General features: G+C 37.0%; 2 protein-coding genes across 7 annotated transcripts in view; one reads left to right on the top strand and one right to left on the bottom strand.

Annotated features, from left to right (window-relative positions):
• Positions 1-15,890, top strand: part of mak (male germ cell-associated kinase) — a 27,026-nt gene extending 11,136 nt beyond the window's left edge. For 2 of the 5 annotated variants that reach the window (XM_016536165.1, XM_016536164.1), the window contains 12 exons: positions 687-808; positions 2,691-2,773; positions 3,327-3,459; positions 4,277-4,448; positions 7,673-7,840; positions 8,557-8,805; positions 9,763-9,932; positions 11,008-11,150; positions 11,586-11,714; positions 11,845-11,964; positions 13,958-14,053; positions 15,169-15,890. In XM_016536165.1, the coding sequence (XP_016391651.1) occupies positions 687-808; positions 2,691-2,773; positions 3,327-3,459; positions 4,277-4,448; positions 7,673-7,840; positions 8,557-8,805; positions 9,763-9,932; positions 11,008-11,150; positions 11,586-11,714; positions 11,845-11,964; positions 13,958-14,053; positions 15,169-15,329 (1,746 nt within the window). In that variant the 3' untranslated portion in view covers positions 15,330-15,890. Of the gene's footprint in view, positions 1-686; positions 809-1,273; positions 1,354-2,690; positions 2,774-3,326; positions 3,460-4,276; positions 4,449-7,672; positions 7,841-8,556; positions 8,806-9,762; positions 9,933-11,007; positions 11,151-11,585; positions 11,715-11,844; positions 11,965-13,957; positions 14,054-15,168 lie in introns of those variants that run through there. The other 3 variants (XM_016536166.1, XM_016536167.1, XM_016536168.1) reach the window with 3 other exon arrangements.
• tmem14ca (transmembrane protein 14Ca) lies at positions 15,884-18,620 on the bottom strand. Of its 2 annotated transcripts, none has more exons than XM_016536170.1 (5): positions 18,480-18,620; positions 17,956-18,051; positions 17,346-17,447; positions 17,136-17,223; positions 15,884-16,069 (listed from the first exon to the last, which is right to left on the bottom strand). In XM_016536170.1, exons 2-5 carry the CDS (start codon positions 18,032-18,034, stop codon positions 16,012-16,014), a joined length of 327 nt encoding a protein of 108 aa, XP_016391656.1. In that variant the 5' UTR covers positions 18,035-18,051; positions 18,480-18,620; the 3' UTR covers positions 15,884-16,011. The 2 variants fall into 2 exon arrangements, with proteins under 2 accessions (XP_016391656.1, XP_016391655.1); XM_016536169.1 differs by having other exon boundaries at positions 17,956-18,040; positions 18,478-18,548.
• Between the last annotated feature and the right edge of the window lie 776 nt (positions 18,621-19,396).

The following is a 19,396-nucleotide window of genomic DNA, read 5'->3' as shown; positions in this document are numbered from 1 at the left end:
TTTGTCGCTTGCGAAATCAAAATGACGGCGCCGTGGGTGTAAACTTACAGATTATGGGGTGGTAATATTATAATGAGATCCCTTTGCCTTGTCACTAAGGGAGTGAAATCAGACGCGCTCGTTTTTTCAGATGCTTGTAGAAAAAGGCTTACCATAACAAAGTTACTGGGTTAATCTTTTTCACGTTTCATTGGTTGGTAGATGCACCGGGGACCTGATTATAGCACTTAAAACCTGGAAAAGTCAGATTTTCATGATATGTCACCTTTAACATTATTAGAAATATGTACATATTTACAGATACAGTCTTTGTCATGGAGTCCACTTGTTTGTACACAGAGTTCACAGTTTGGCCGTTCTTCTTTCCTTAATTTCCTTACTTTCAAACTATGATGTATATTATCTATTGTCACTTTTTATGGAATATCCCGCACAATGATATTCGAACTAAAATTAAACCTTAAGATTATACAAAGCACATAATCAGTACCTGAGATTATCATTGTCATTGGGTACATAGTTTTTTTATTCTTGCCCCCAGCCGTGATGTTGCAGAAATATAATGTTTGGGTGTCAAATATTGTTGTCGCAGCTGGTTAAGACACGGTGTAAACCGACACAGACACAACTGTAAAATCTGGGGATTCATAATGTTTCTGCTAGTATTCTTAATTTCTATGTTGCAGTCACTGAAGAAACTGAATCATGCTAATGTGGTGAAGTTAAAGGAGGTGATACGAGAGAATGATCACTTGTACTTTGTCTTTGAATACATGAAAGAAAACCTCTACCAGCTCATGAAAGACAGGTATGAAGAGATTCTATATTCCATCTGCTACTTCCTATTATTAAGTCCCCATGATGCCTTTGATATACAAATGAAAGGAATATTTCACCCAAAAATGAAAATTCTGTCAACATTTACTCATCCTCAAGTTGTTCCAAATCTATAGTTTCTTTTTTTCTGTTGAATATAAAAAAAGTTATTTTGAAGAATGTGGGTAACCAAGCAGTTGCAGGCCCTCATTGAATTCCATATTATAGAAAACAATACTATAGAAGTCAATGGAGACCAGAAACTGTTTGATTAACCACAAGAAAGAAACTCATACAAGATTGGAACAACTTGATGGTGAGTAAGTGATTTTTTTTTTGGCCATTTCCAACTATCCCTTGAAGTTAAATTCAACCTTGGTCAAAACATTTTGAAATGGTTGTCACTGTGCTTGATGAACGGCACTTTTTGACAGCTGTGCTGATTCTCTGTCCCCAGAACCAAATTGTTCCCAGAGTCAGTCGTCAGGAATATAAGCTTTCAGATATTGCAGGGACTATCATTTATTCATAAGCATGGTAGGTCACAGGGCCGTCATATTTGTGTCCAACAAACTAGAACAACTGAGTCTGAGTCCTGTATCAGATGTCTGAGGACCTACTACAGACTGAATCTTGGGACTGTTTCTGCTGAAGACTCAGTTGTTCTTGTATCTATGTGGTGACAGGATGTGTGAGTATCTCCGCTGCTGCCAAAATGTTAAACTAAATCCCATAAAACCTGAAATGCCCATGTCTTCCCTTCAGACCCATTGTATTATAAGCAGTTAAAGGGGTCACATCATGTTTATTAAAATATTTTTCCCCTCTGAAGTTCACTGATAATGTTAGTACCTTCGAGCCTTCCATGTCAGTGCTTTATGGTAGCCAAAATGGTTTGGGATCTCATTAAAAATAAATTTCAGTTACTCCTTTCTAAAGGCTAATTCACCTTACACCAACAAATGCTGATCAACGGCAATGGGCACTTTTGTCAGGATTTGTCGGATACCCCTGTTGGCATCTGTTGCTGGTCGTCACTTGTTTTCGCTGAACATGTTCATTCACCTGACTCACCATTCATTTGGGTCATGGAATGTCTGAGAAGTGACATACTTTAATCTGGTGATATTTGCCGTTGGTCGGTGCTGTTGGTGGAGTGTGAATTAGCCTTACTGTTGATAATTATCAGAAAGATATGAGGAGAAGCAGGTGCTACTCACATCCAGAGACAACCTTTTGACAGATTTGATCTCATTTTACATAATGTTTTTGAATTTATTTATTTATTTATTTTTGTTCTGGTACAAACAAATACAAAAATTAAGAAAACAATATTATAATATTAATAGTATCCAAAATATTAAATGTCATGGGTGTATATTTACCAAGTAATCCACTATTACAAAATTTAAATTTTTACCTGAGATTTGAAACCAAATTACTCCGTAAATATATATGATGATGTATTATAATGTTTTGGCTTTTGTTACCATTTCTGTTTTTTTTTCAAAATCAAAATTGGTTGATTTGACACGTAATAACCCAGTTTTTTTTCTTCTTCTTTTTTTGTACTGAGGATGGCGTTTTGAGTTCTGCAAGTCGGAGTATGTTTTCATGGTACAATGACCTCTTAAAATAAATGCAGTTTATTTTTCCATGATGTGATCCCTTCAAAGAAGCTAATGCTTCTTCAGCGGTAGCTTTCTTAACTTAAAGCACCTTAATAGCTGTAATCAAACAGAAAAGCACGGAGTCTCACACATCTTGTGGGTGAAATACTTGCAGGGCTGTTCTTTTCTTATCCTTCGTCTGTTTCTCTTTTCTTTTCTCTTCTCTTCTGTGTCTCTTTTGTGTGTGAAATTCTCTGACATCAGGGAAAATAAGATGTTTACTGAGAATGAAATAAGGAACATCATGTTTCAAGTTCTCTCTGGTTTGGCATTTGTGCACAAGCATGGTAAGATTTTCTTATACTTTCATTTGTTCTTCTCTAATGCGCTAAAGAGCTTCATAACACTGTTATGAACTTTATTTAGTCCCCAATTACATTTATAATAGTGATATGTGACATGTTTATCAAAGTTATTTTACATCCACAGTCAAGGAGGGAAATTAACCTTATTGTCCACCAGACAAGGTGGCTTATGAAAGCCCATTTTAAAATAAAAATTAATTAATTAATAATAAAAAATAAAAAATATGTATGTATATTATTTAAGAAACTAGTCAAACGCATTCATGGTGTGTTCAAAATCAGTCCCCCTCACTGAAAATATTTTTTGAAAGAACATAAAATTACCTGGATTGGACTGATAACAGGTGTTAATTTTGTGTACACAATCCAAGTATATTGTGGCATTTGTTACAAACTAAACTTCTTAAAGTGTATTAAGCTTTAATGGTGTTATATAGGCTCCATGTCTCTGCATTTGCAATAGGTGGAAGCAATAAACATAGAGGCATTCTTATGTGCATGTTGACATCAGTATCTCTTTGGCACGATCCTGTAGGATTTTTTCACCGGGATATGAAACCGGAAAATTTGCTATGTATGGGTCCAGAGCTGGTGAAAATTGCTGACTTCGGATTGGCTCGAGAGATCCGCTCTCGGCCTCCTTATACAGACTACGTCTCAACACGATGGTAAGAGTATAAAAACAGTCACTGGAAATATATATATACAGTGGTGTGAAAAAGTGTTGGTCCCCCTTCCTGATTTCTTATTTTTTGGCATGTTTGTCAACAGGGGGGCAAACATTTCTTCACACAGGGCCATGTAGTTTTGGATTTTGTTTTCCCTTAATAATAAAAACCTTCATTTAAAAACTGCATGTTGTGTTCATTTGTGTTATATTTGACTAATATTTAAATTTGTTTGATGATCTGAAACATTAAAGTGTGACAAACATGCAAAAAAATAAGAAATCAGGAAGGGGGCCAACACTTTTTCACACCACTATATATATATATATATATATTTTATTTTTTTTTTTGTGAAAATGTGCAATTTCACAACCTGACAAACACACAGAAAAATAAACCAGCAAAACGAAAAATATTCTACTACTGTGGAACTAGGTAAATTGTGTATTGAGACATGGCCATAGTATTAGGGGAGGGCAGAGACCATTGTGTAGTTTTATAATACAAATCTACCCATTATCTTCTAGTAAAAGAAACACATATACATGCCAATAGTAGTAGTACCATTAATCACTTTTATCTGGTACCAATTCTTCTGACAGGTATATTATGTTTCAATCAAAAGTCATAAGTGGGATATATATACAATTAATTAATTTTTACTATATATGATCACTTTTTACTATATATTATATATTGATCAGCTTTGATCATTTAAGAACAATGCGTGAATGTGCTAGTGTCCAACTGGCCATGGTTTTCCCTACTGGCTGAAATATGAGCATTTCAAAGTTCTGTCTTATGTGCTTGTGTCCAGGTATCGAGCTCCAGAGGTGTTATTGAGGTCACCAGTGTATAGCTCACCAATAGACATCTGGGCAGTAGGCTGCATCATGGCTGAACTCTACACGCTTCGACCTCTGTTTCCTGGCAACAGTGAGGTGGATGAGATCTTCAAGATCTGCCAGGTTCTTGGTACAGTAAAGAAGGTATGATCAAATGTGAAGATGAACAAACTTTATCAGGAAATTTGGAGTGGTCAAGACTCAAGTGATCAACAGCCCAATGTAGTGTCTACCCAGCAGACTGGAAAAAATTAGTTGGTGAGGCATAAGATTTTGGGCCTGTAGAAACTGACTTGTCATGATACAGGTACATTTTGAATGCATTTTTCTAGGTTAATTAGTAACAATAATATTAACAGTAATGTTTATTGTGCATTGAATAGTGTTAAAACAATTGTGATAACTGAATAAAAAAAACTACTACTTGAATTAGCTCTTCCTTCTGCTTTTAAGGTCACTGCCACAATTACTATAGTTTCAAATATTCTTAAATGCTGAAGTGTGACATAAGGCTTAATGACTAAACAATACTTAAAACGTATACCAAAAAAGCATGAACTGTAACAAAACTGAAGCATAACTTACTTTTCTCAAACAATACACATTTTAATTCCTAATATAACATTTTGGTTTCAAGTGTGGGAATGTGCACCAAACAAATTCAGTTCATCACATTATGTTGAAATCAATTTACAAAATTAAGGCATTTTCAGATTTTTTTCTTTTAACTGATGAACATGCTCAGGGTTACCGAACATGCTTATTCTCCAGCAGTGGAGAACACCCTTTCTACTGCTACACTTGTACCAGGAATGCAGAGGGTACATCTTGACAAGTTTGATAGTAATGGGAAAACACTGCTCCTTTCACCAGATGAGTGGATCTCCTGTAAGAGGCTCTGTGTCTTTGTATTTCCTGACTTCATCCTCTGCCTGATTATACAGTGACAGCTGTGAATGTTGTCTTTTAGGAGGGGAAAATGCATCTCAAAATAAGTCCTCAAAAACAAAGGAGCCCACATATTTTTCTGGCACGGTGGAGACAGATTTGTCAGATTCGCAACAGGATCCAGGATTTGACATTCTAATTAATAACTTTTACAGAACTCATGTAGCCCAAATTATGTAGACCACATTAATAAACTTATAAAATAGAATAACACATATACAATTATACATTCATTAGCATTATAATACAACTAGCTGATATAATTAATATTAACTAAGTTATTTATTTATAATTGAATGAAATCTGTGATGCCTCCATTGCCATTTTGGGTGTAGACCTCCTTCCTGTCTGTTCACCTCCTTCAAAAAGGGCAGTACTTTAAAATGCAGATCCAGTGCCAAGGCTATGGAGTCCCATGACTTAACTGAGCATGCAAAGGTGCAATAATAGAAACTGTGGAGGTCTTCTCCTCGGACATAACGTGAGTTGCAATTTTAAGTGGCTTCAATGCATTTATTACATCTTCAGCACAGGTTATTTCTGCCTCTGTTAATGCCCATGTATCTTTGGCATTTTTCTGCACCTCTGTTGAGAGTAATGCAATTGTGGGCTGTTGTTCTATGAATCACTCCAACATGTCATGCATGCTGTTCCACCTCGTGCAAACGCCGTTCATCAATTTATGCTCAAGGAGTCCAATTACCTTTTGCTTGTCATGCAGGACATGGCAGCCAATAGTACTTTTCCTAAAAAAATGTTGTGATGCTCCAAACTCTTGTGAGAATATGGGAAACTGTCAGTACCTTCAGAGCCTGTTGAGTGGCTAGGTTTAAACAGCGTGCAAAGCATCTCATTGGAATTAATTGTCTATCTTTGCAGCTATTGACAGGTTAGAGCAGGGCTGTCCAAACTCGGTCCTGGAGGGCCGGTGTCCTGCAGAGTTTAGCTCCAACCCTAATTAAACACACCTGAACCAGCTAATCAAGCTCTTACTAGGCATAGAAACTTCCAGTCAGGTGTGTTGAGGCAAGTTGGAGCTAAACTCTGCAGGACACCGGCCCTCCAGGACCGAGTTTGGACAGCCCTGGGTTAGAGGCATTATCAGTCACCATTACAGGATCTTTGTCTTCTATTCCCCATTCATGCATCACACCATTTAGTAAATCTGTCATGATTGCTCTGGTGTGATTGTCAAACATTGCTCTATTCTACAGAACATGCAAGACAAGTTCCCATTGTGGAGAGGCAGTGGCAGGTTACCTTAACTCAGGGGTGTCAAACTCAGGCTGCGTTTACACTGCAAGTTTTAATGCACAGATCCGATCTTTTGACCATATCCGATTTTTTGGCACGTCTGTTTACATTCACTTTAGACAAGACTGGTATCCGATATCTGTGTTTACATTAATTCCCACCCAAAAGGATTGTCTGCAGTGATCGCTTTACTATGCACATGGTAGACCCTCGGGTTTTAAATGGCCGTGCTATTAAAATATTTATATAATTCACGTCGAATGGCCATTATTATTTGCCAGCATGGACAATGGCTGTCATGGATGTTTTGCAGCACAAAATCTGACTGAACGGATAAAGACCGGAAAATAACGGTAATTTTAATTTGTTAGACTATTTTATCTACAGCTCGTTAGAGGTAGAATTCTTTAGTGAAATAAAGATGATATTTATTGAAATGAATTCGAATTAAGGAGAGAGAGAGAGAGAGAGATGTGGTTCTGGTGTTTGAGTGTCAGGTTTCAGAAATTGTGTGACAAGTAAAGATGTTGTGTGTAAGCAGTTGAAAAAACTGTAAACACACCTGATCCAGCTAATCAAGTCCTTCAGGCTTATCTGAAAACTACATGGTTGGGGTGTTGGAACTAAACTCTGCAGGACTGCGGCCCTCCAGGAACTGAGTTTGACACCCCTGCCGTAACTTATGACTGAATTGCTCTTGATGTCCAAGCATGACAGGAAATATAAACTCTGTTCACAGAATAGAGTGACAGCAGAATGTCTAGCTTAATTTCATCATGCAACCAGGGAATTGCTGTTTCTGTTAAAAACTGACATATGGGTATTGTGTAGCACGCCTTACAGTCTTGAAGCAATTCATATTCTCAGCAACACTGTATGGCCGTAAAATCCTGACATATGAAGATCGATACAGAAGCAGCTGTATCGATGCGTGCATTGTCAGGAGTTCATCAATATATCAATATATTATCAATATTCTGAATCTGAGCACATCTCTACTGAACTCCAGGCATCCTTCATACTGTATGTGAGGGTGAGTTACATGTGACTTTAATAATGAATTGTCTTGATCATTTTATGATTTGTTTGATTTGGTTCTTATCTATTACAGTATTTAGTATCATGGGTAAAACGTGCTTGATAGTAAATGTTATTTTCCCCTGCAGTCAGACTGGACGGAGGGTTATCAGCTTGCTGCTGCAATGAACTTCCGCTTCCCCCAATGTGTTCATACACCAATGAAAACTCTGATTCCCAACGCCACCAATGAGGCTGTAGACCTCATGAGAGATCTCCTCCAGTGGGACCCAAAGAAAAGACCCTCTACTGCAAAGGTATATATAAATTGTAATTAATTTTTTGATAAAAATAAAGCTTTTGGTGTAGAATGAATTCTGTTTGAGGTCAGACATTTGTTCATTTGGTTGGTGTGAAAGGTGTTCCCTTTCATATTTTCACTTCGACACCCTCTAGTTTGACGATTATCTGAAGACTGTATAGAATCATGCCAATTTATTGTCAGATACCACCAACTGAGGCATCACTTGACTGACACCCCATAAGGACATGCGTGCACAGACGATTTATCTTCACTATTCAAGTTATTCATCTGCCCGTAGTGGATTTTAGGAGTTTTCTCTCCATATTTAGAGGCTCACATCAAGTCGTCTATGCTGCTCAGATTGGATACAATGGCATTCGATTAATTTTTCCTGATCACTTGCTTAATTTGTCTCTGGTGAAGTTTGCATATGAGGATTTATTACCAAGTTCCGAAGCTTGCGAATAAATCTCTTTTGGAATTATTTTTGTGTTATCCAAGACCACATCTAACTGTGAGGAGTTTGTTGCCAGCCTTCACTTTGGGGGCCAAAGTTTAACAGTAGGGTGGAGTAGAACTCGAATACGTTTGGTTCATCAGACCAATTGTGAAATAATAACCCTTTCTACACTTTGTTTTATTTCAATTCAGTTCATTTTTGACATCTAACATATTCTTATAAAGACTATTAATGTTTGTGTAAGTAATTGTTTATAAACATCTTATTAGGCACTCAGATACCCCTACTTCCAAGTAGGACAAGTTCTGGGCCCCCTACCCATGACTCCTGATGTACGGAAGGCTCAGATAAAGATGACCCTGCCTAGTGAACCCAGATCAGAGCTGCAGTCTGTCTTAGAACCAGTGCTGCCATCACAGACTAAAGGCCAAAGCAGAAACTCCCATCAGCCACTGCAGCAGATTCCTCTGCCCCAGTCTCTTTCTCAGACAGACCCTCTCGCTCCATACACACAAAAGGTACAAAACCTCCTTCTCAAATTTAATGTTGTAATTACCTTTGAAAAACTTGAGATTCCCATTCCCATTTTTTTATGCCACGATATAGCAAAATCTTAAAATTTGTATTTTATTATTAACTTTATATTTCATTTTACTGCATCTGTGGCGCACTGTTGATTATCACAAACAATGATTTCATTTTGTTTATCAGTTTGTAAATATGAACAGGGAATTATTTTACAGTAAATACAAATGTAGACAGGGCCTAAAACCAACATTTTGCCACACCTGTCAATTGCCATTGACTTAAGAAAAATTACCGGCCATAAATATAAAGTATTTCATAATAATAAATGTAATTTATTATGTTTAGTGCATGTTGCATTTTCAAATGCACGTTATAAGTGACTCAAACTCGCAGCACTTGCAGAGATGGAGCTTGTGTGAAGCAGCATTTAATGCAAACCGAGTTGCTCCAACACATATTTTTATAATTACAATTAATGCAGTCTTTGTGATTCGATAATCGCGCTAAACCATAGTTATTTTTTCTTGGAACCCACTTGAGGATGCCATGAAGGGACATGGAAGACACACAATCTTCCATACAGCCCTTTTCCACAGGAATTACTTCAGTAACACATAAACCATAACCAGAAGTCCATGCACCTATAAAAGTAGTTTTGATTTAAAAATATGAGCTTGCTACAAAGCTACAAAGTAACGTGTCACAGTTGTAGTACATAAGCATAAAAACGTAAATGACCCAAAATATATAATAATTGTATAATGTGGTACAGTCTGTTAAATAAGCCCTGTTAAATAAATGTCCACTCTGCCATTTCTACCTTTCTTGACAAAATTAAATTGTGATAAATAAAAATGAAACTTAAAGATTACCTGTTATAGTTCTTTATTGCATTTGATTACCTAAATGAACATCAGCACAATGGTACTTTGTGTTCCTAACATGAGGTGGTCGGGGGTGAGAACAGTTTGTTTGGGCTGAAGAACGGACGAAGAAGGTGGGGACAGACCAACATGAAACCCTCAGACAGCTGGGATGAGTCTGACTGTTCTGATTCCGCAGCATCCCTCTCTAAACAACCCAGCAAAGGCCCAGAGGAGGAGAAAACTACTACACAGTATGATCACTACATTCAGAATTTAACATAAACAGTTTTGACACTTATTTCATTTATAGCACATTTCAATGAGCACACTATTCCGAAACCTAGTAAGCAGCCTTGCTGTCTAGTACTGACCTTCTAACAAAGCATCCAAAATGAAATTTAACCATTTGAATTTAAATGCTCTGCATGGCTCTGTTTGTTCATCAATTATGAAAGAAGTTCAATTCAGCGATAAGTAGTTCAACTGAAGACAGTAGTGTCGTTATTCAGCTCGAGTCAGTTCAATGTTGTTGATTCAGTTCAGTTCAATAACAGTCAGTGTTACATAATTTGTCAATTATGAACAAATTTGATTTAGCTCTAAAGTATTTTTAAAGAAGACAATAGTGTCATTATTCAGCTCAATTCCGTTTGTTTTGTTCTCAGCCGATAGTGTCAGTGCCGTCAAATCTGTAATATTACTGAATATTAAGTGTCTTTTGAACCCCACTAAGCAAGCCAAAGGTGACAGTGGCAGGGAACCCAAACTCCATCATGTGACCGAAACAGAGGAAAAATCCTTGGGACCAGTTCTCCCATGGCCAAATGAACAAAAATGGTGTGGTTTAAGGAGGCTGCTAGATTGATGTTATTCAGTAAATTTTGCATCAGTCTTTCTGCTTAAAGATCAGATTCAGCATACATCACACTGGCATTAGAGGAAAGGGAGAGTTGTAGTCTGAACATGAAGGTAAAGTTGCTATTTAGCTAATAGTAGATGTCTGACTTATCGATGGCCATAAGCACAAAGAACATCCTTCTTGTTAAAAACTGTTTTGGTCCCAGCTCATTCTAGCATGATGTGTCCATAGCTGGCCATACGAATCTGTACTGAGGCCTTGTTTAGTCTAGAAAGCTGCTTAATGTTGCTGCATATCTTTTTAGCAGCCTTTTGTGTTGGGAGTGTGCCTGTGAAGCCTGTCTAGTATCATGGCTGCTGACTAAATTTGAGAACAGGGCTTTTGTGTTTCTCTATTGTACTTTCAGTTTCAATTATTCCTTTTGAGATTTCACTCTTTCATTTTTTTTGTTATGAAAAACTTTGCAGGCCCAAGGACCAGAAACCCCTTTATACATTTAGCACTGTAACAAAATTACCAAATACCAGCAGACTGCACCAGCCAGACTCTAGTCACCAGAGCACCTCTTCAGCCAGACAACATTACCTGCGCCAGTCCAGATACCTGCCAGGTATCATTTCAGTTGCATTTAGTCACTTCATGTGCTTATTTATTTTTTATTTATGAATTGCACAATACATCATATCATAAATAAGAAGAATGATTGTCAGTGCATATATCAAACTAGCTCACAATGCTGACAATTCCTGACATGGCTTTCCACACATTTTTTTTTAAAGTAATATCCTTGCATGTACGCAGATACAGATCATTTGGAATGGCTTGAGATGAGTATCTCATAGAACACAGATCACATGTTCAGATCTCATTGACAGTTGCCACATTGCATCACTGCTTATTTGCATAAAGATTTTTCTGAACTCATTAAAAACAAATGGCTTCTAAACAAATGTTCCTTTAATGCAGCAAATCGATGTATATGTAAACACCCCATTAGACTATTTTGCGTAAATTAGGTTTTACATAATGACTATATCAATCTTAGGGTTGATAAGCAAGAACACGCCATCTCTGAGCAACAAGGAGTCTCAACAAGACTTGTGGGACACCTCAGCTCTGATGAACAAACCTCTGGCACCCATTGGAGGAGCGCCAGTGTCTAGAATCAGCCCAGGTGAGCACAAATGAATTGAAGCTGAAACTAACTATACTATATTTTGCAAAAATTTAGATAATCAAACACTTGTTTGCTTCGCTGGTTGTGTTCTCTTTCTTGAGTCTTAAGTTGTGGCCTCTCCTCACAGGAAACTTTGTAACCACCACATACAATCTTTCTGAAGGATATATACCTTCTTTCCAGAAGAAGGAAGTGGGATCCGTAGGACAAAGGATTCAGCTCGCCCCTCTCGGACACCAGCATGCACGTAAGATTTCGGTTTTACAATTCATCCTCAAATATTTTATTTTTGCCTGCCTTTGTTTGTTAGAACAGCATTATAGAATCATAATTTTTATGCTTTTCTTCATGCTGCATTCCTGTTGGCTTGTCAGGGTTTCCCCGGGTCCTTAAAAAGTATTAAATTGTACAAGAAAGTCTTAATTATGGTTTCAGGAGGTCTTAAATTTGGGGACGGAAAGACCAGAATTGCGATATAGCTTAATGTGACGATTAAACTTCAAAAGGCTATGATTTCATTGAATATGAGCACTGCACGTTTCAAAGTCCAGTGCTGCGATGATTTGTTTACTGTTACCGGGGAAACAGTTATATTTTTGCCATTCCGAACGCGCTGGCAGAGAATGAATGTGCATTTTCAATAAGCCGGGTATTCCTGCAGTACTAGAGACTGCAGTTTCAGGACCGTATTTCTAGGACCCTGTAGTTTTTTTTATAATTTTATTTTTTTTGTATGTATGTATGCGGTGCAAATTAGTGCGTTTATTAGTACAGGGTGGCCGCGGGTCCTTAAAAACTCTTAAAATGTCTTAAATAAAGTTTTCCTAAAATAAGGCCTTAAAAAGTTTTAAAATGTTTTAAATTCAGATTCAGTAGGTCTTAAATATTTTTGGTCCCATTACCACAAAAATTTCACCAGTCTACCGGACCCAGTGAGTGTCCATCAAGATAATAAATGTAAAATAATTTGAATACAAATACTAGTTTACAACATCCAGCAGCACAAAGAACTGTTTTGCACAGCTAAATGGAGATTGCTGACATCGCCTCACAACACTCAAGTTCACGCCAGCTCTTACATTAAAAATAAGATGGAAAGATAAAAAATGAGTAGTTTCCATGGATCTAGTCTTTGCATCTGTTTGTATGATGTTTCCTCTGTTGGAATAGAATTGACTAGATGCCGCTGACAAAAAAAAAAAAAAAAACGGGTCCTAGTAGAAATGTGGTCCTAGAACTGCGGTCCTGAAACCGCAGCCCGGATCCGGTATTGCAGGAACACAGTATTGGAGTTGTTTTTGTTCAGACCAATGTGAAAATCGGCCCACGTTTTTACCCTGCAAACACAGAGCTGTAAATGTGAACTGGTGGATCGATAAGAAGATAATGCATTATAAAAATCGAAACAGTAAAATGTATTTATATGTTATTTAATTAATATAATAATTTATTGATAATAATTGTTTAAATTAATATAATAATTAATACTTTTATTAAAAATGGTTTAAAGGCTGAAATGTGAAGTGTATCATTTTATAAGTTTTTGTTTTTGTGAAAACTTGTATCTGAACTGTAATCCATGCCTTTTACAGCAATTTTACAGTTTAATATGTTACCATAGACATTGCCCTACCCTGCTCATATGGTATTAAGTTTTATTTGTGCAGGTTTTTAAAAAAAGTCTTAGAAAAGACTCTTATACTGATACACTTATGTTGGCTTTGCAATACTGATATTAAATTTAAAGGTGAAGTGTGTAATTTTTGTAAATTTAAAATATTTTATTTTGTTTATTATAATTTGTATGTTCGTTTCCCTGACAAATGGAAACACAAAAGCACTATCAAAACGTTTCTCGGTTTGATTCAGCAGCCCAACCAACCAGAAAATGTCCAAAACAATGGTAGGAGGCACATTATTATTTAAGATGAAAACAGCCCCCCCCCATCGCCTTTTGGGTTTTGAATTCATACATTGTGGTATTATGTGTTTGTCTAGTTTGAAATCCACTTGGTGACTCTAGAGCCACAAAACCTACACACCTTTATACTTACTTTTATTCTTCCGAAATTTAAACTCCCCTTCTAAACTTTTTTGTTTTTTGTTCTTGCTCTTTGTAAAAAGTATTCTACACATCTGTTGCTAGAGCTCTAAGATCTGCTGTTTCTTTCTACATTCATTCATTCATTCATTCATTCTGTCTCTGCCTGTCTCTCTCTCATCTTTATATCTGCTCTTAGTTGATCTCTCTGCCACTGCTGACTTAAAAACTGGCAAAGCTAAATCTTCAAAGTCCAAACCTTCCTCTACAGTTTCAGTCAGTGAGATCTCAGAAGGTAAAATCTCAGAACAATAGAAGTCTTAGTCAGCACTTCTTTCTAGGGTCCAAAATTAATGTTGTGACACCTTCCGGGTTCATTTTTATTAAAATTTATTTTTATTGTTTGTACGGTGGATTTACATAACTGATACCTTGCTATTATTGACAGATACACTGAAATCATTGTCACTTGCAGCATCATATATCATCAAGTCAGTGTATAACGGCAGCTGTCACAAAAATGTTAAAGGAACACGCCACTATTTTTGAAAATAGGCTCATTTTCCAACTCCCCTAGTTAAACAGTTGAGTTTTACCGTTTTCGAATCCATTCAGCCGATCTCCGGGTCTGGCGGTAGCACTTTTAGCTGTAGCTTAGCATAGATCATTGAATCTGATTAGGTGCTGCGTAATATCATTGCGCCTGCTGCACCCATGGTACGGCAGCAAAGTTCCCTTGATTATTACACCGGAATGAAAGCAGCGCCTGAAAATAGGCTTATTGGAAGTTACCTAGCTGGGGACTATTTCCAGGCGCTGCGTAATATCATTGCGCCTGCTGCACCCATGGTACGGCAGCAAAGTTCCTTGATTATTACGCCGCTAGTGCCTAGCCATATCGGCCTAGAAAATCGATGTAACTACAGAAGAGTCAAGTTTTAAATAGGAAAAATATCGAAACTCTTTGGTCATTTTTGAGCAACATGCTAACAGTCTAATCAGATTCAATGATCTATGCTAGGCTACAGCTAAAAGTGCTACCGCCAGACCCGGAGATCGGCTGAATGGATTCGAAAACGGTAAAACTCAACTGTTTAACTATAGGGGAGTGTTCCTTTAAGACACATGGTGATTTTTTTCCCCCTCATATTACCATTTTGGTGGCCAATGCAAGGTCTTTGATTTTAATCACCTCTGCCAGACTATTGTTCATACATTGTGAGTCAAATGATGTTGCAGTTCCTAATTAAGTTACTGGCCAACTGGTGTTAAGAAATCAGGATTTACTCTTTTGCCCCTTGCAAGTGTTAATTTTTGGACTCTTCATTACCATAATCCTCTCAGAAGTAGCCCTTAACTCTGGCTTTGCTAATTTTGCACAAGTGTGAAATGCTCTTTCTCTCTTATCAGATTATGAAGGATGGAAAAGGAGAGCAGACCGAACCCAACCTAAAGGAACGAGTTACTCGGCTCTGGGCAAAAACTCCGCCAATCTCATGGCTCGTGCTCCACCGGTTCAGCCAGTGCATGGGCGGGTTGACTGGGCTGCAAAATATGGAAGCCATCGCTAATATATATATAATGCGAGCTACAGCTGCTGTGAGAACTAAGGCCTGTTTCAACACTCATGAATATTGTATAAACGCGTATCTTTTTGTTTCTAAGAGGAGCAGCTAGGATAGATCCACACCACTTAAGCCCACGGCTGCTTAATTGTTCGATTAAAAACAAGAATCTGTGTACAATGGATTTTTACAAACCTAACAATTTGTTCATCTTTAAATCTGTCTTGTTCAGTTTATGCATCCAATGCCTGTAATCCTTATTTTCAATGGAATGGGTAGATCTATATCTGATATATTGCATTTATTTTTTTGTAACCCTTGATATTTTTTATAGTATGTAGTTTTTAAATATATTCTTGTTTTCTTTTTTATGTGTTACTGTGATTTATACTGCAAGGCAGTGTTATTTATATTTCCTTGTATGTTGAGTAGCCCTTTTTTCATTTTTATTTTATTTATTTTTTACCACATGAACATATAATGTAGATAGCAGTGATTGGGTTGGGCTCAAATCAATAAATAGTGTTTTGTAAATGTTTTATATGCATTAAATGGGCATGTTTTTAACAGAAGTCTTTAATTCAGATATTCACCTGAAAACTACATTTTTATTTGACATTTTATACAAAATGAGCTATAATGACATGTTATATTTGAATGAAAGCAGACAGTGATTTCTGTTTGGGTATTACGATTGCTGAGGTTTCTGTAGCATTCTGGCTCCGAGTTTTGCCAGCATCAGGACACTGCAAGAAACATTTAAAGAGATAGTTCAGGCAAAAATTAAACTTCTTTTATCAGACTCTATAAAAAAGACAAAATTTTGGTCTGTTCCTTACTCAAAGCTGTTGCATTACTTCAAGTATGTATAGCAGATGAGGCACACTGACAACTTTTATGATAGTACTTATGCTGTTTTTTTGGAGCTTGACAGTCATGGTATTATGGAAAAGCTGCATGACAGTTCTTCTAAAGTTTTAACCCTCTTGTTTCATGGAAGCAAGCAAGTCATACAGGTTTGAAACAACAGGAGGGGGAGTAAATAATTTTTTGAGTGAACTTGCCCTTTAGATTTAAAGGCACAATATGTAATTTTCGCCGCTAGGGGGCGCGTATTCAAAATAGACAAAGGCGTAGTTTGATGACGCCGTGACTGAGTGTGGAATCATGGGAGTTGTCGTCTTCATCCCCACAGTCAAAGCAATCCGACAGTACTCGGGTAACACTGTTCTAGTGGTTTTTGGCTATTTTAATAAAAAAATCTTACATATTGTGCCTTTAAGTTGATAACTGACTGCAGCCATGTGACTATTTCTGGTAAACAACACTAATGAGAGTAAATAAGAAAAAATATTTTAATAATGATAAATTGCATTTTAAGCTGCAACACATGCTGAAAAAAGCACTTGCAGAAATATACTGGGGTGGTACCATTGAACGGTTGCTATATTCATACGTTCAATATTTATAAGGTACTGCAATGAATACCATGTCATAATTCATATGGGGGAAAAGAAAAAAAAGTTGGTAATACTATGGTACTTTTTGTGTTATGAATAACATGCTAAGGTTTTTGGAGTAAGGGAGAGGCTGAAAGATTTAGGACAAAGTGGTCAGAAGGAACAGAATTGTAATATTTCTGTTTTTCTTCCCTTTACACTTTTGGCTGAAGTCTGCATGAGTATGTGACCCATTTGTCTTTTTTATTAGTTGTTAATGAACTAAAATATTTTACTAACAGTCGAGAGCTCTATCATCCAAGAAAAAGGGAAACCCTGTATTAGACAATGAACTGTGATGTGTGTTAGTTACCTCGCTCCAGCGATAAGACCAGCTGGAATGATTTTGCGTGAGTTGTAGAATCTCTTTCCCATGATAGCAGCAAGTGTCCCAGATGCAGCTGAGAGGAAAAACATTGATGACACGTAGTGTTATATAAAACAAACACGCCAATACTGCCTCTAGATTTTTTTTAGACTGCAAAAAATATAATAATTGCACAATTCATGAATAAATGCACACCTAAAGACACCCAGATATTTTTGGGATCTTGTGATGTCTGGTAAGCACCAAAACCAGCCAAACCACCAAAGAGCAGCCCTGCTGCCAGGGACGGGACACTGCCTGCAAGACAAAATAATTAAAACAAAATATACTAAAACACTGTCTTGATAAACGATATAAATTGTATAAAGTGTCATAAGGAATTCAGAGTACAAAACGAAGTGTTTTTAACATTTAGATGTTTATGTTATTATCCACTATTTTTATTTTTTTTTAACAATTATACAACAGACCTTAAGGCCTTTTTTTAAAGAGCATGCACAGTTTTCTGGTTCCAAGGTGCATGACATTTTCACTGAACATAGAGGAACCAACACAATTTGTGAGAAAAGAAATGATTAAAGAACTTTGTTTTTGTTAAAAATGGCATAAAGTTGGTGCATGTGTAGTGTAAAATCTGATCAAGCTGGTGTTTAGCCGGTTATGCTGATCAATTTTTATCCAGTTTCTCAGTTTGACAAGTGCCAGCCAGTCATACCAGCCTGACAAGCAATGACCAGCAAACAAGTTTGGGCTCTTAATCATGTAAACTCTATATAAATGATAATCTCTTGAGCTTTCTCATTACCTGCTTTGACATATCCTATGACTCCTCCAGATGCTACTAGTGCTGCATATCCATATCCAGCCCAGTCCACTGCCATCATCAACACCTCAACACACATGAACAGACAGCCTGAATGAAACTTACACAAACATACACATACTTGTATATGTGGTTTACGGGGACTCTCCAGAGGCGTAATGGTTTTTAGACTATATCGTACGAACTGTATTTTCTATCCCCTACCCTCACAGAGAACTAATGGCAAACACCGTTTTGTATGTTTGTGTCCTCATAAACAATGTTTACATTGTAATACCAATGCCATTATACACATTTTACATTATAGATTATACACATTGCGTCCTCATAAACCATATATTCAAAAACACAATGCACTGATGAACTCTAGCTCATCTCAGATCTGTGCATGACTGCGCATGATCTGCTGTCAGCTGTGAGTGCAGAGACTGTTACTCGGTGTTACTCGAAACAGTCTATTCTACATTCATTACACTATTGCAATACGAATATTAAGATTATTACCGCTGCCTGAGAATCTGTTTTGCCTGAAGTGAAGTTCTCGCCTGGTGGTGCTCGTGGTCGACTTGTTATGTGCTGCGTAATCGTCCTCAAACGCCAATGAAAGCATACGACCCTGACGTTGTGTCGCGATGTTTCTCCATCAAATTCTTTCACTTATCCCAGTATTTTTCAAATAATTCATTAGGAGACTATGTATTTCCCTAGACATTGTTTTTCCTAGCAGATTTCCGACTGTCATGTTTTGTTTTCCAACTTGTGTTTCTAACTCCCCTCTTTCTTCTTCATACCTTTTACAATCTAATAAAATATGTTTTACTGTCTTTTGTGTGTTGCAGTGGTTGCAAAGACCAGTGGGGTGTTTTCCTATTCTCTGTAATGTAAAATTTAAACCAGCATGACCTATTCGAAGACGTGTAATTATCTTTCCTTCCTTTGGATTCCTGCTCTGCCTAATACTATTTAAGCCTACTTGTTTTTGTATGTTATACAGATGTCGTCCAGTATCAGTTATGTCCCAGTATTCTTGCCATATTTTGCTTGTATGTCCCTTAATAATGGTTTTGATTTCTGTTCTACATAACGGTATTTGTATATCAACTGTTTCATGCTTTATTGCTCCTCTTGCCAGAATATCTACAATCTAATTTCCTTCCACATCTACATGAGCAGGAACCCAAAGGAAGGAAACATTCAGCCCTTTATCATACAGTATTAAAAGTAAGTTGAATATCTGGTATATGATATCTTGTCTACATGATGTTTTCCCAGATTGAATACTAGATAGAGCAGATAAGCTGTCAGAAGCTATGATTACATTTTGGTTCTGTTTATTTCCTTCCAACCACTGTAATGCCAATAAAATTGCTAAAAGCTCTACTGTGTACACCGATAAATGATCTGCTGTTCTTTTTTTAACTGC

The sequence above is a fragment of the Sinocyclocheilus rhinocerous genome, unplaced genomic scaffold, assembly GCF_001515625.1.
Source record: "Sinocyclocheilus rhinocerous isolate Xijiao unplaced genomic scaffold, SAMN03320098_v1.1 scaffold2080, whole genome shotgun sequence".
NCBI lineage: Eukaryota > Metazoa > Chordata > Actinopteri > Cypriniformes > Cyprinidae > Sinocyclocheilus > Sinocyclocheilus rhinocerous.
This window is presented reverse-complemented; position numbering and strand designations above follow the sequence as displayed.

What these genes read in the sequence shown, in the direction of transcription:
- tmem14ca (XM_016536170.1), bottom strand. Translation starts at nt 18,034, where the DNA reads ATGATGGCAGTGGACTGGGCTGGATATGGATATGCAGCACTAGTAGCA. An exon ending in CATAGGATATGTCAAAGCAG is followed by an intron (nt 17,448 to 17,955) that starts GTAATGAGAAAG and finishes TTTGTCTTGCAG; the next exon opens with GCAGTGTCCCGTCCCTGGCA. An exon ending in AAATATCTGGGTGTCTTTAG is followed by an intron (nt 17,224 to 17,345) that starts GTGTGCATTTAT and finishes TTTTCCTCTCAG; the next exon opens with CTGCATCTGGGACACTTGCT.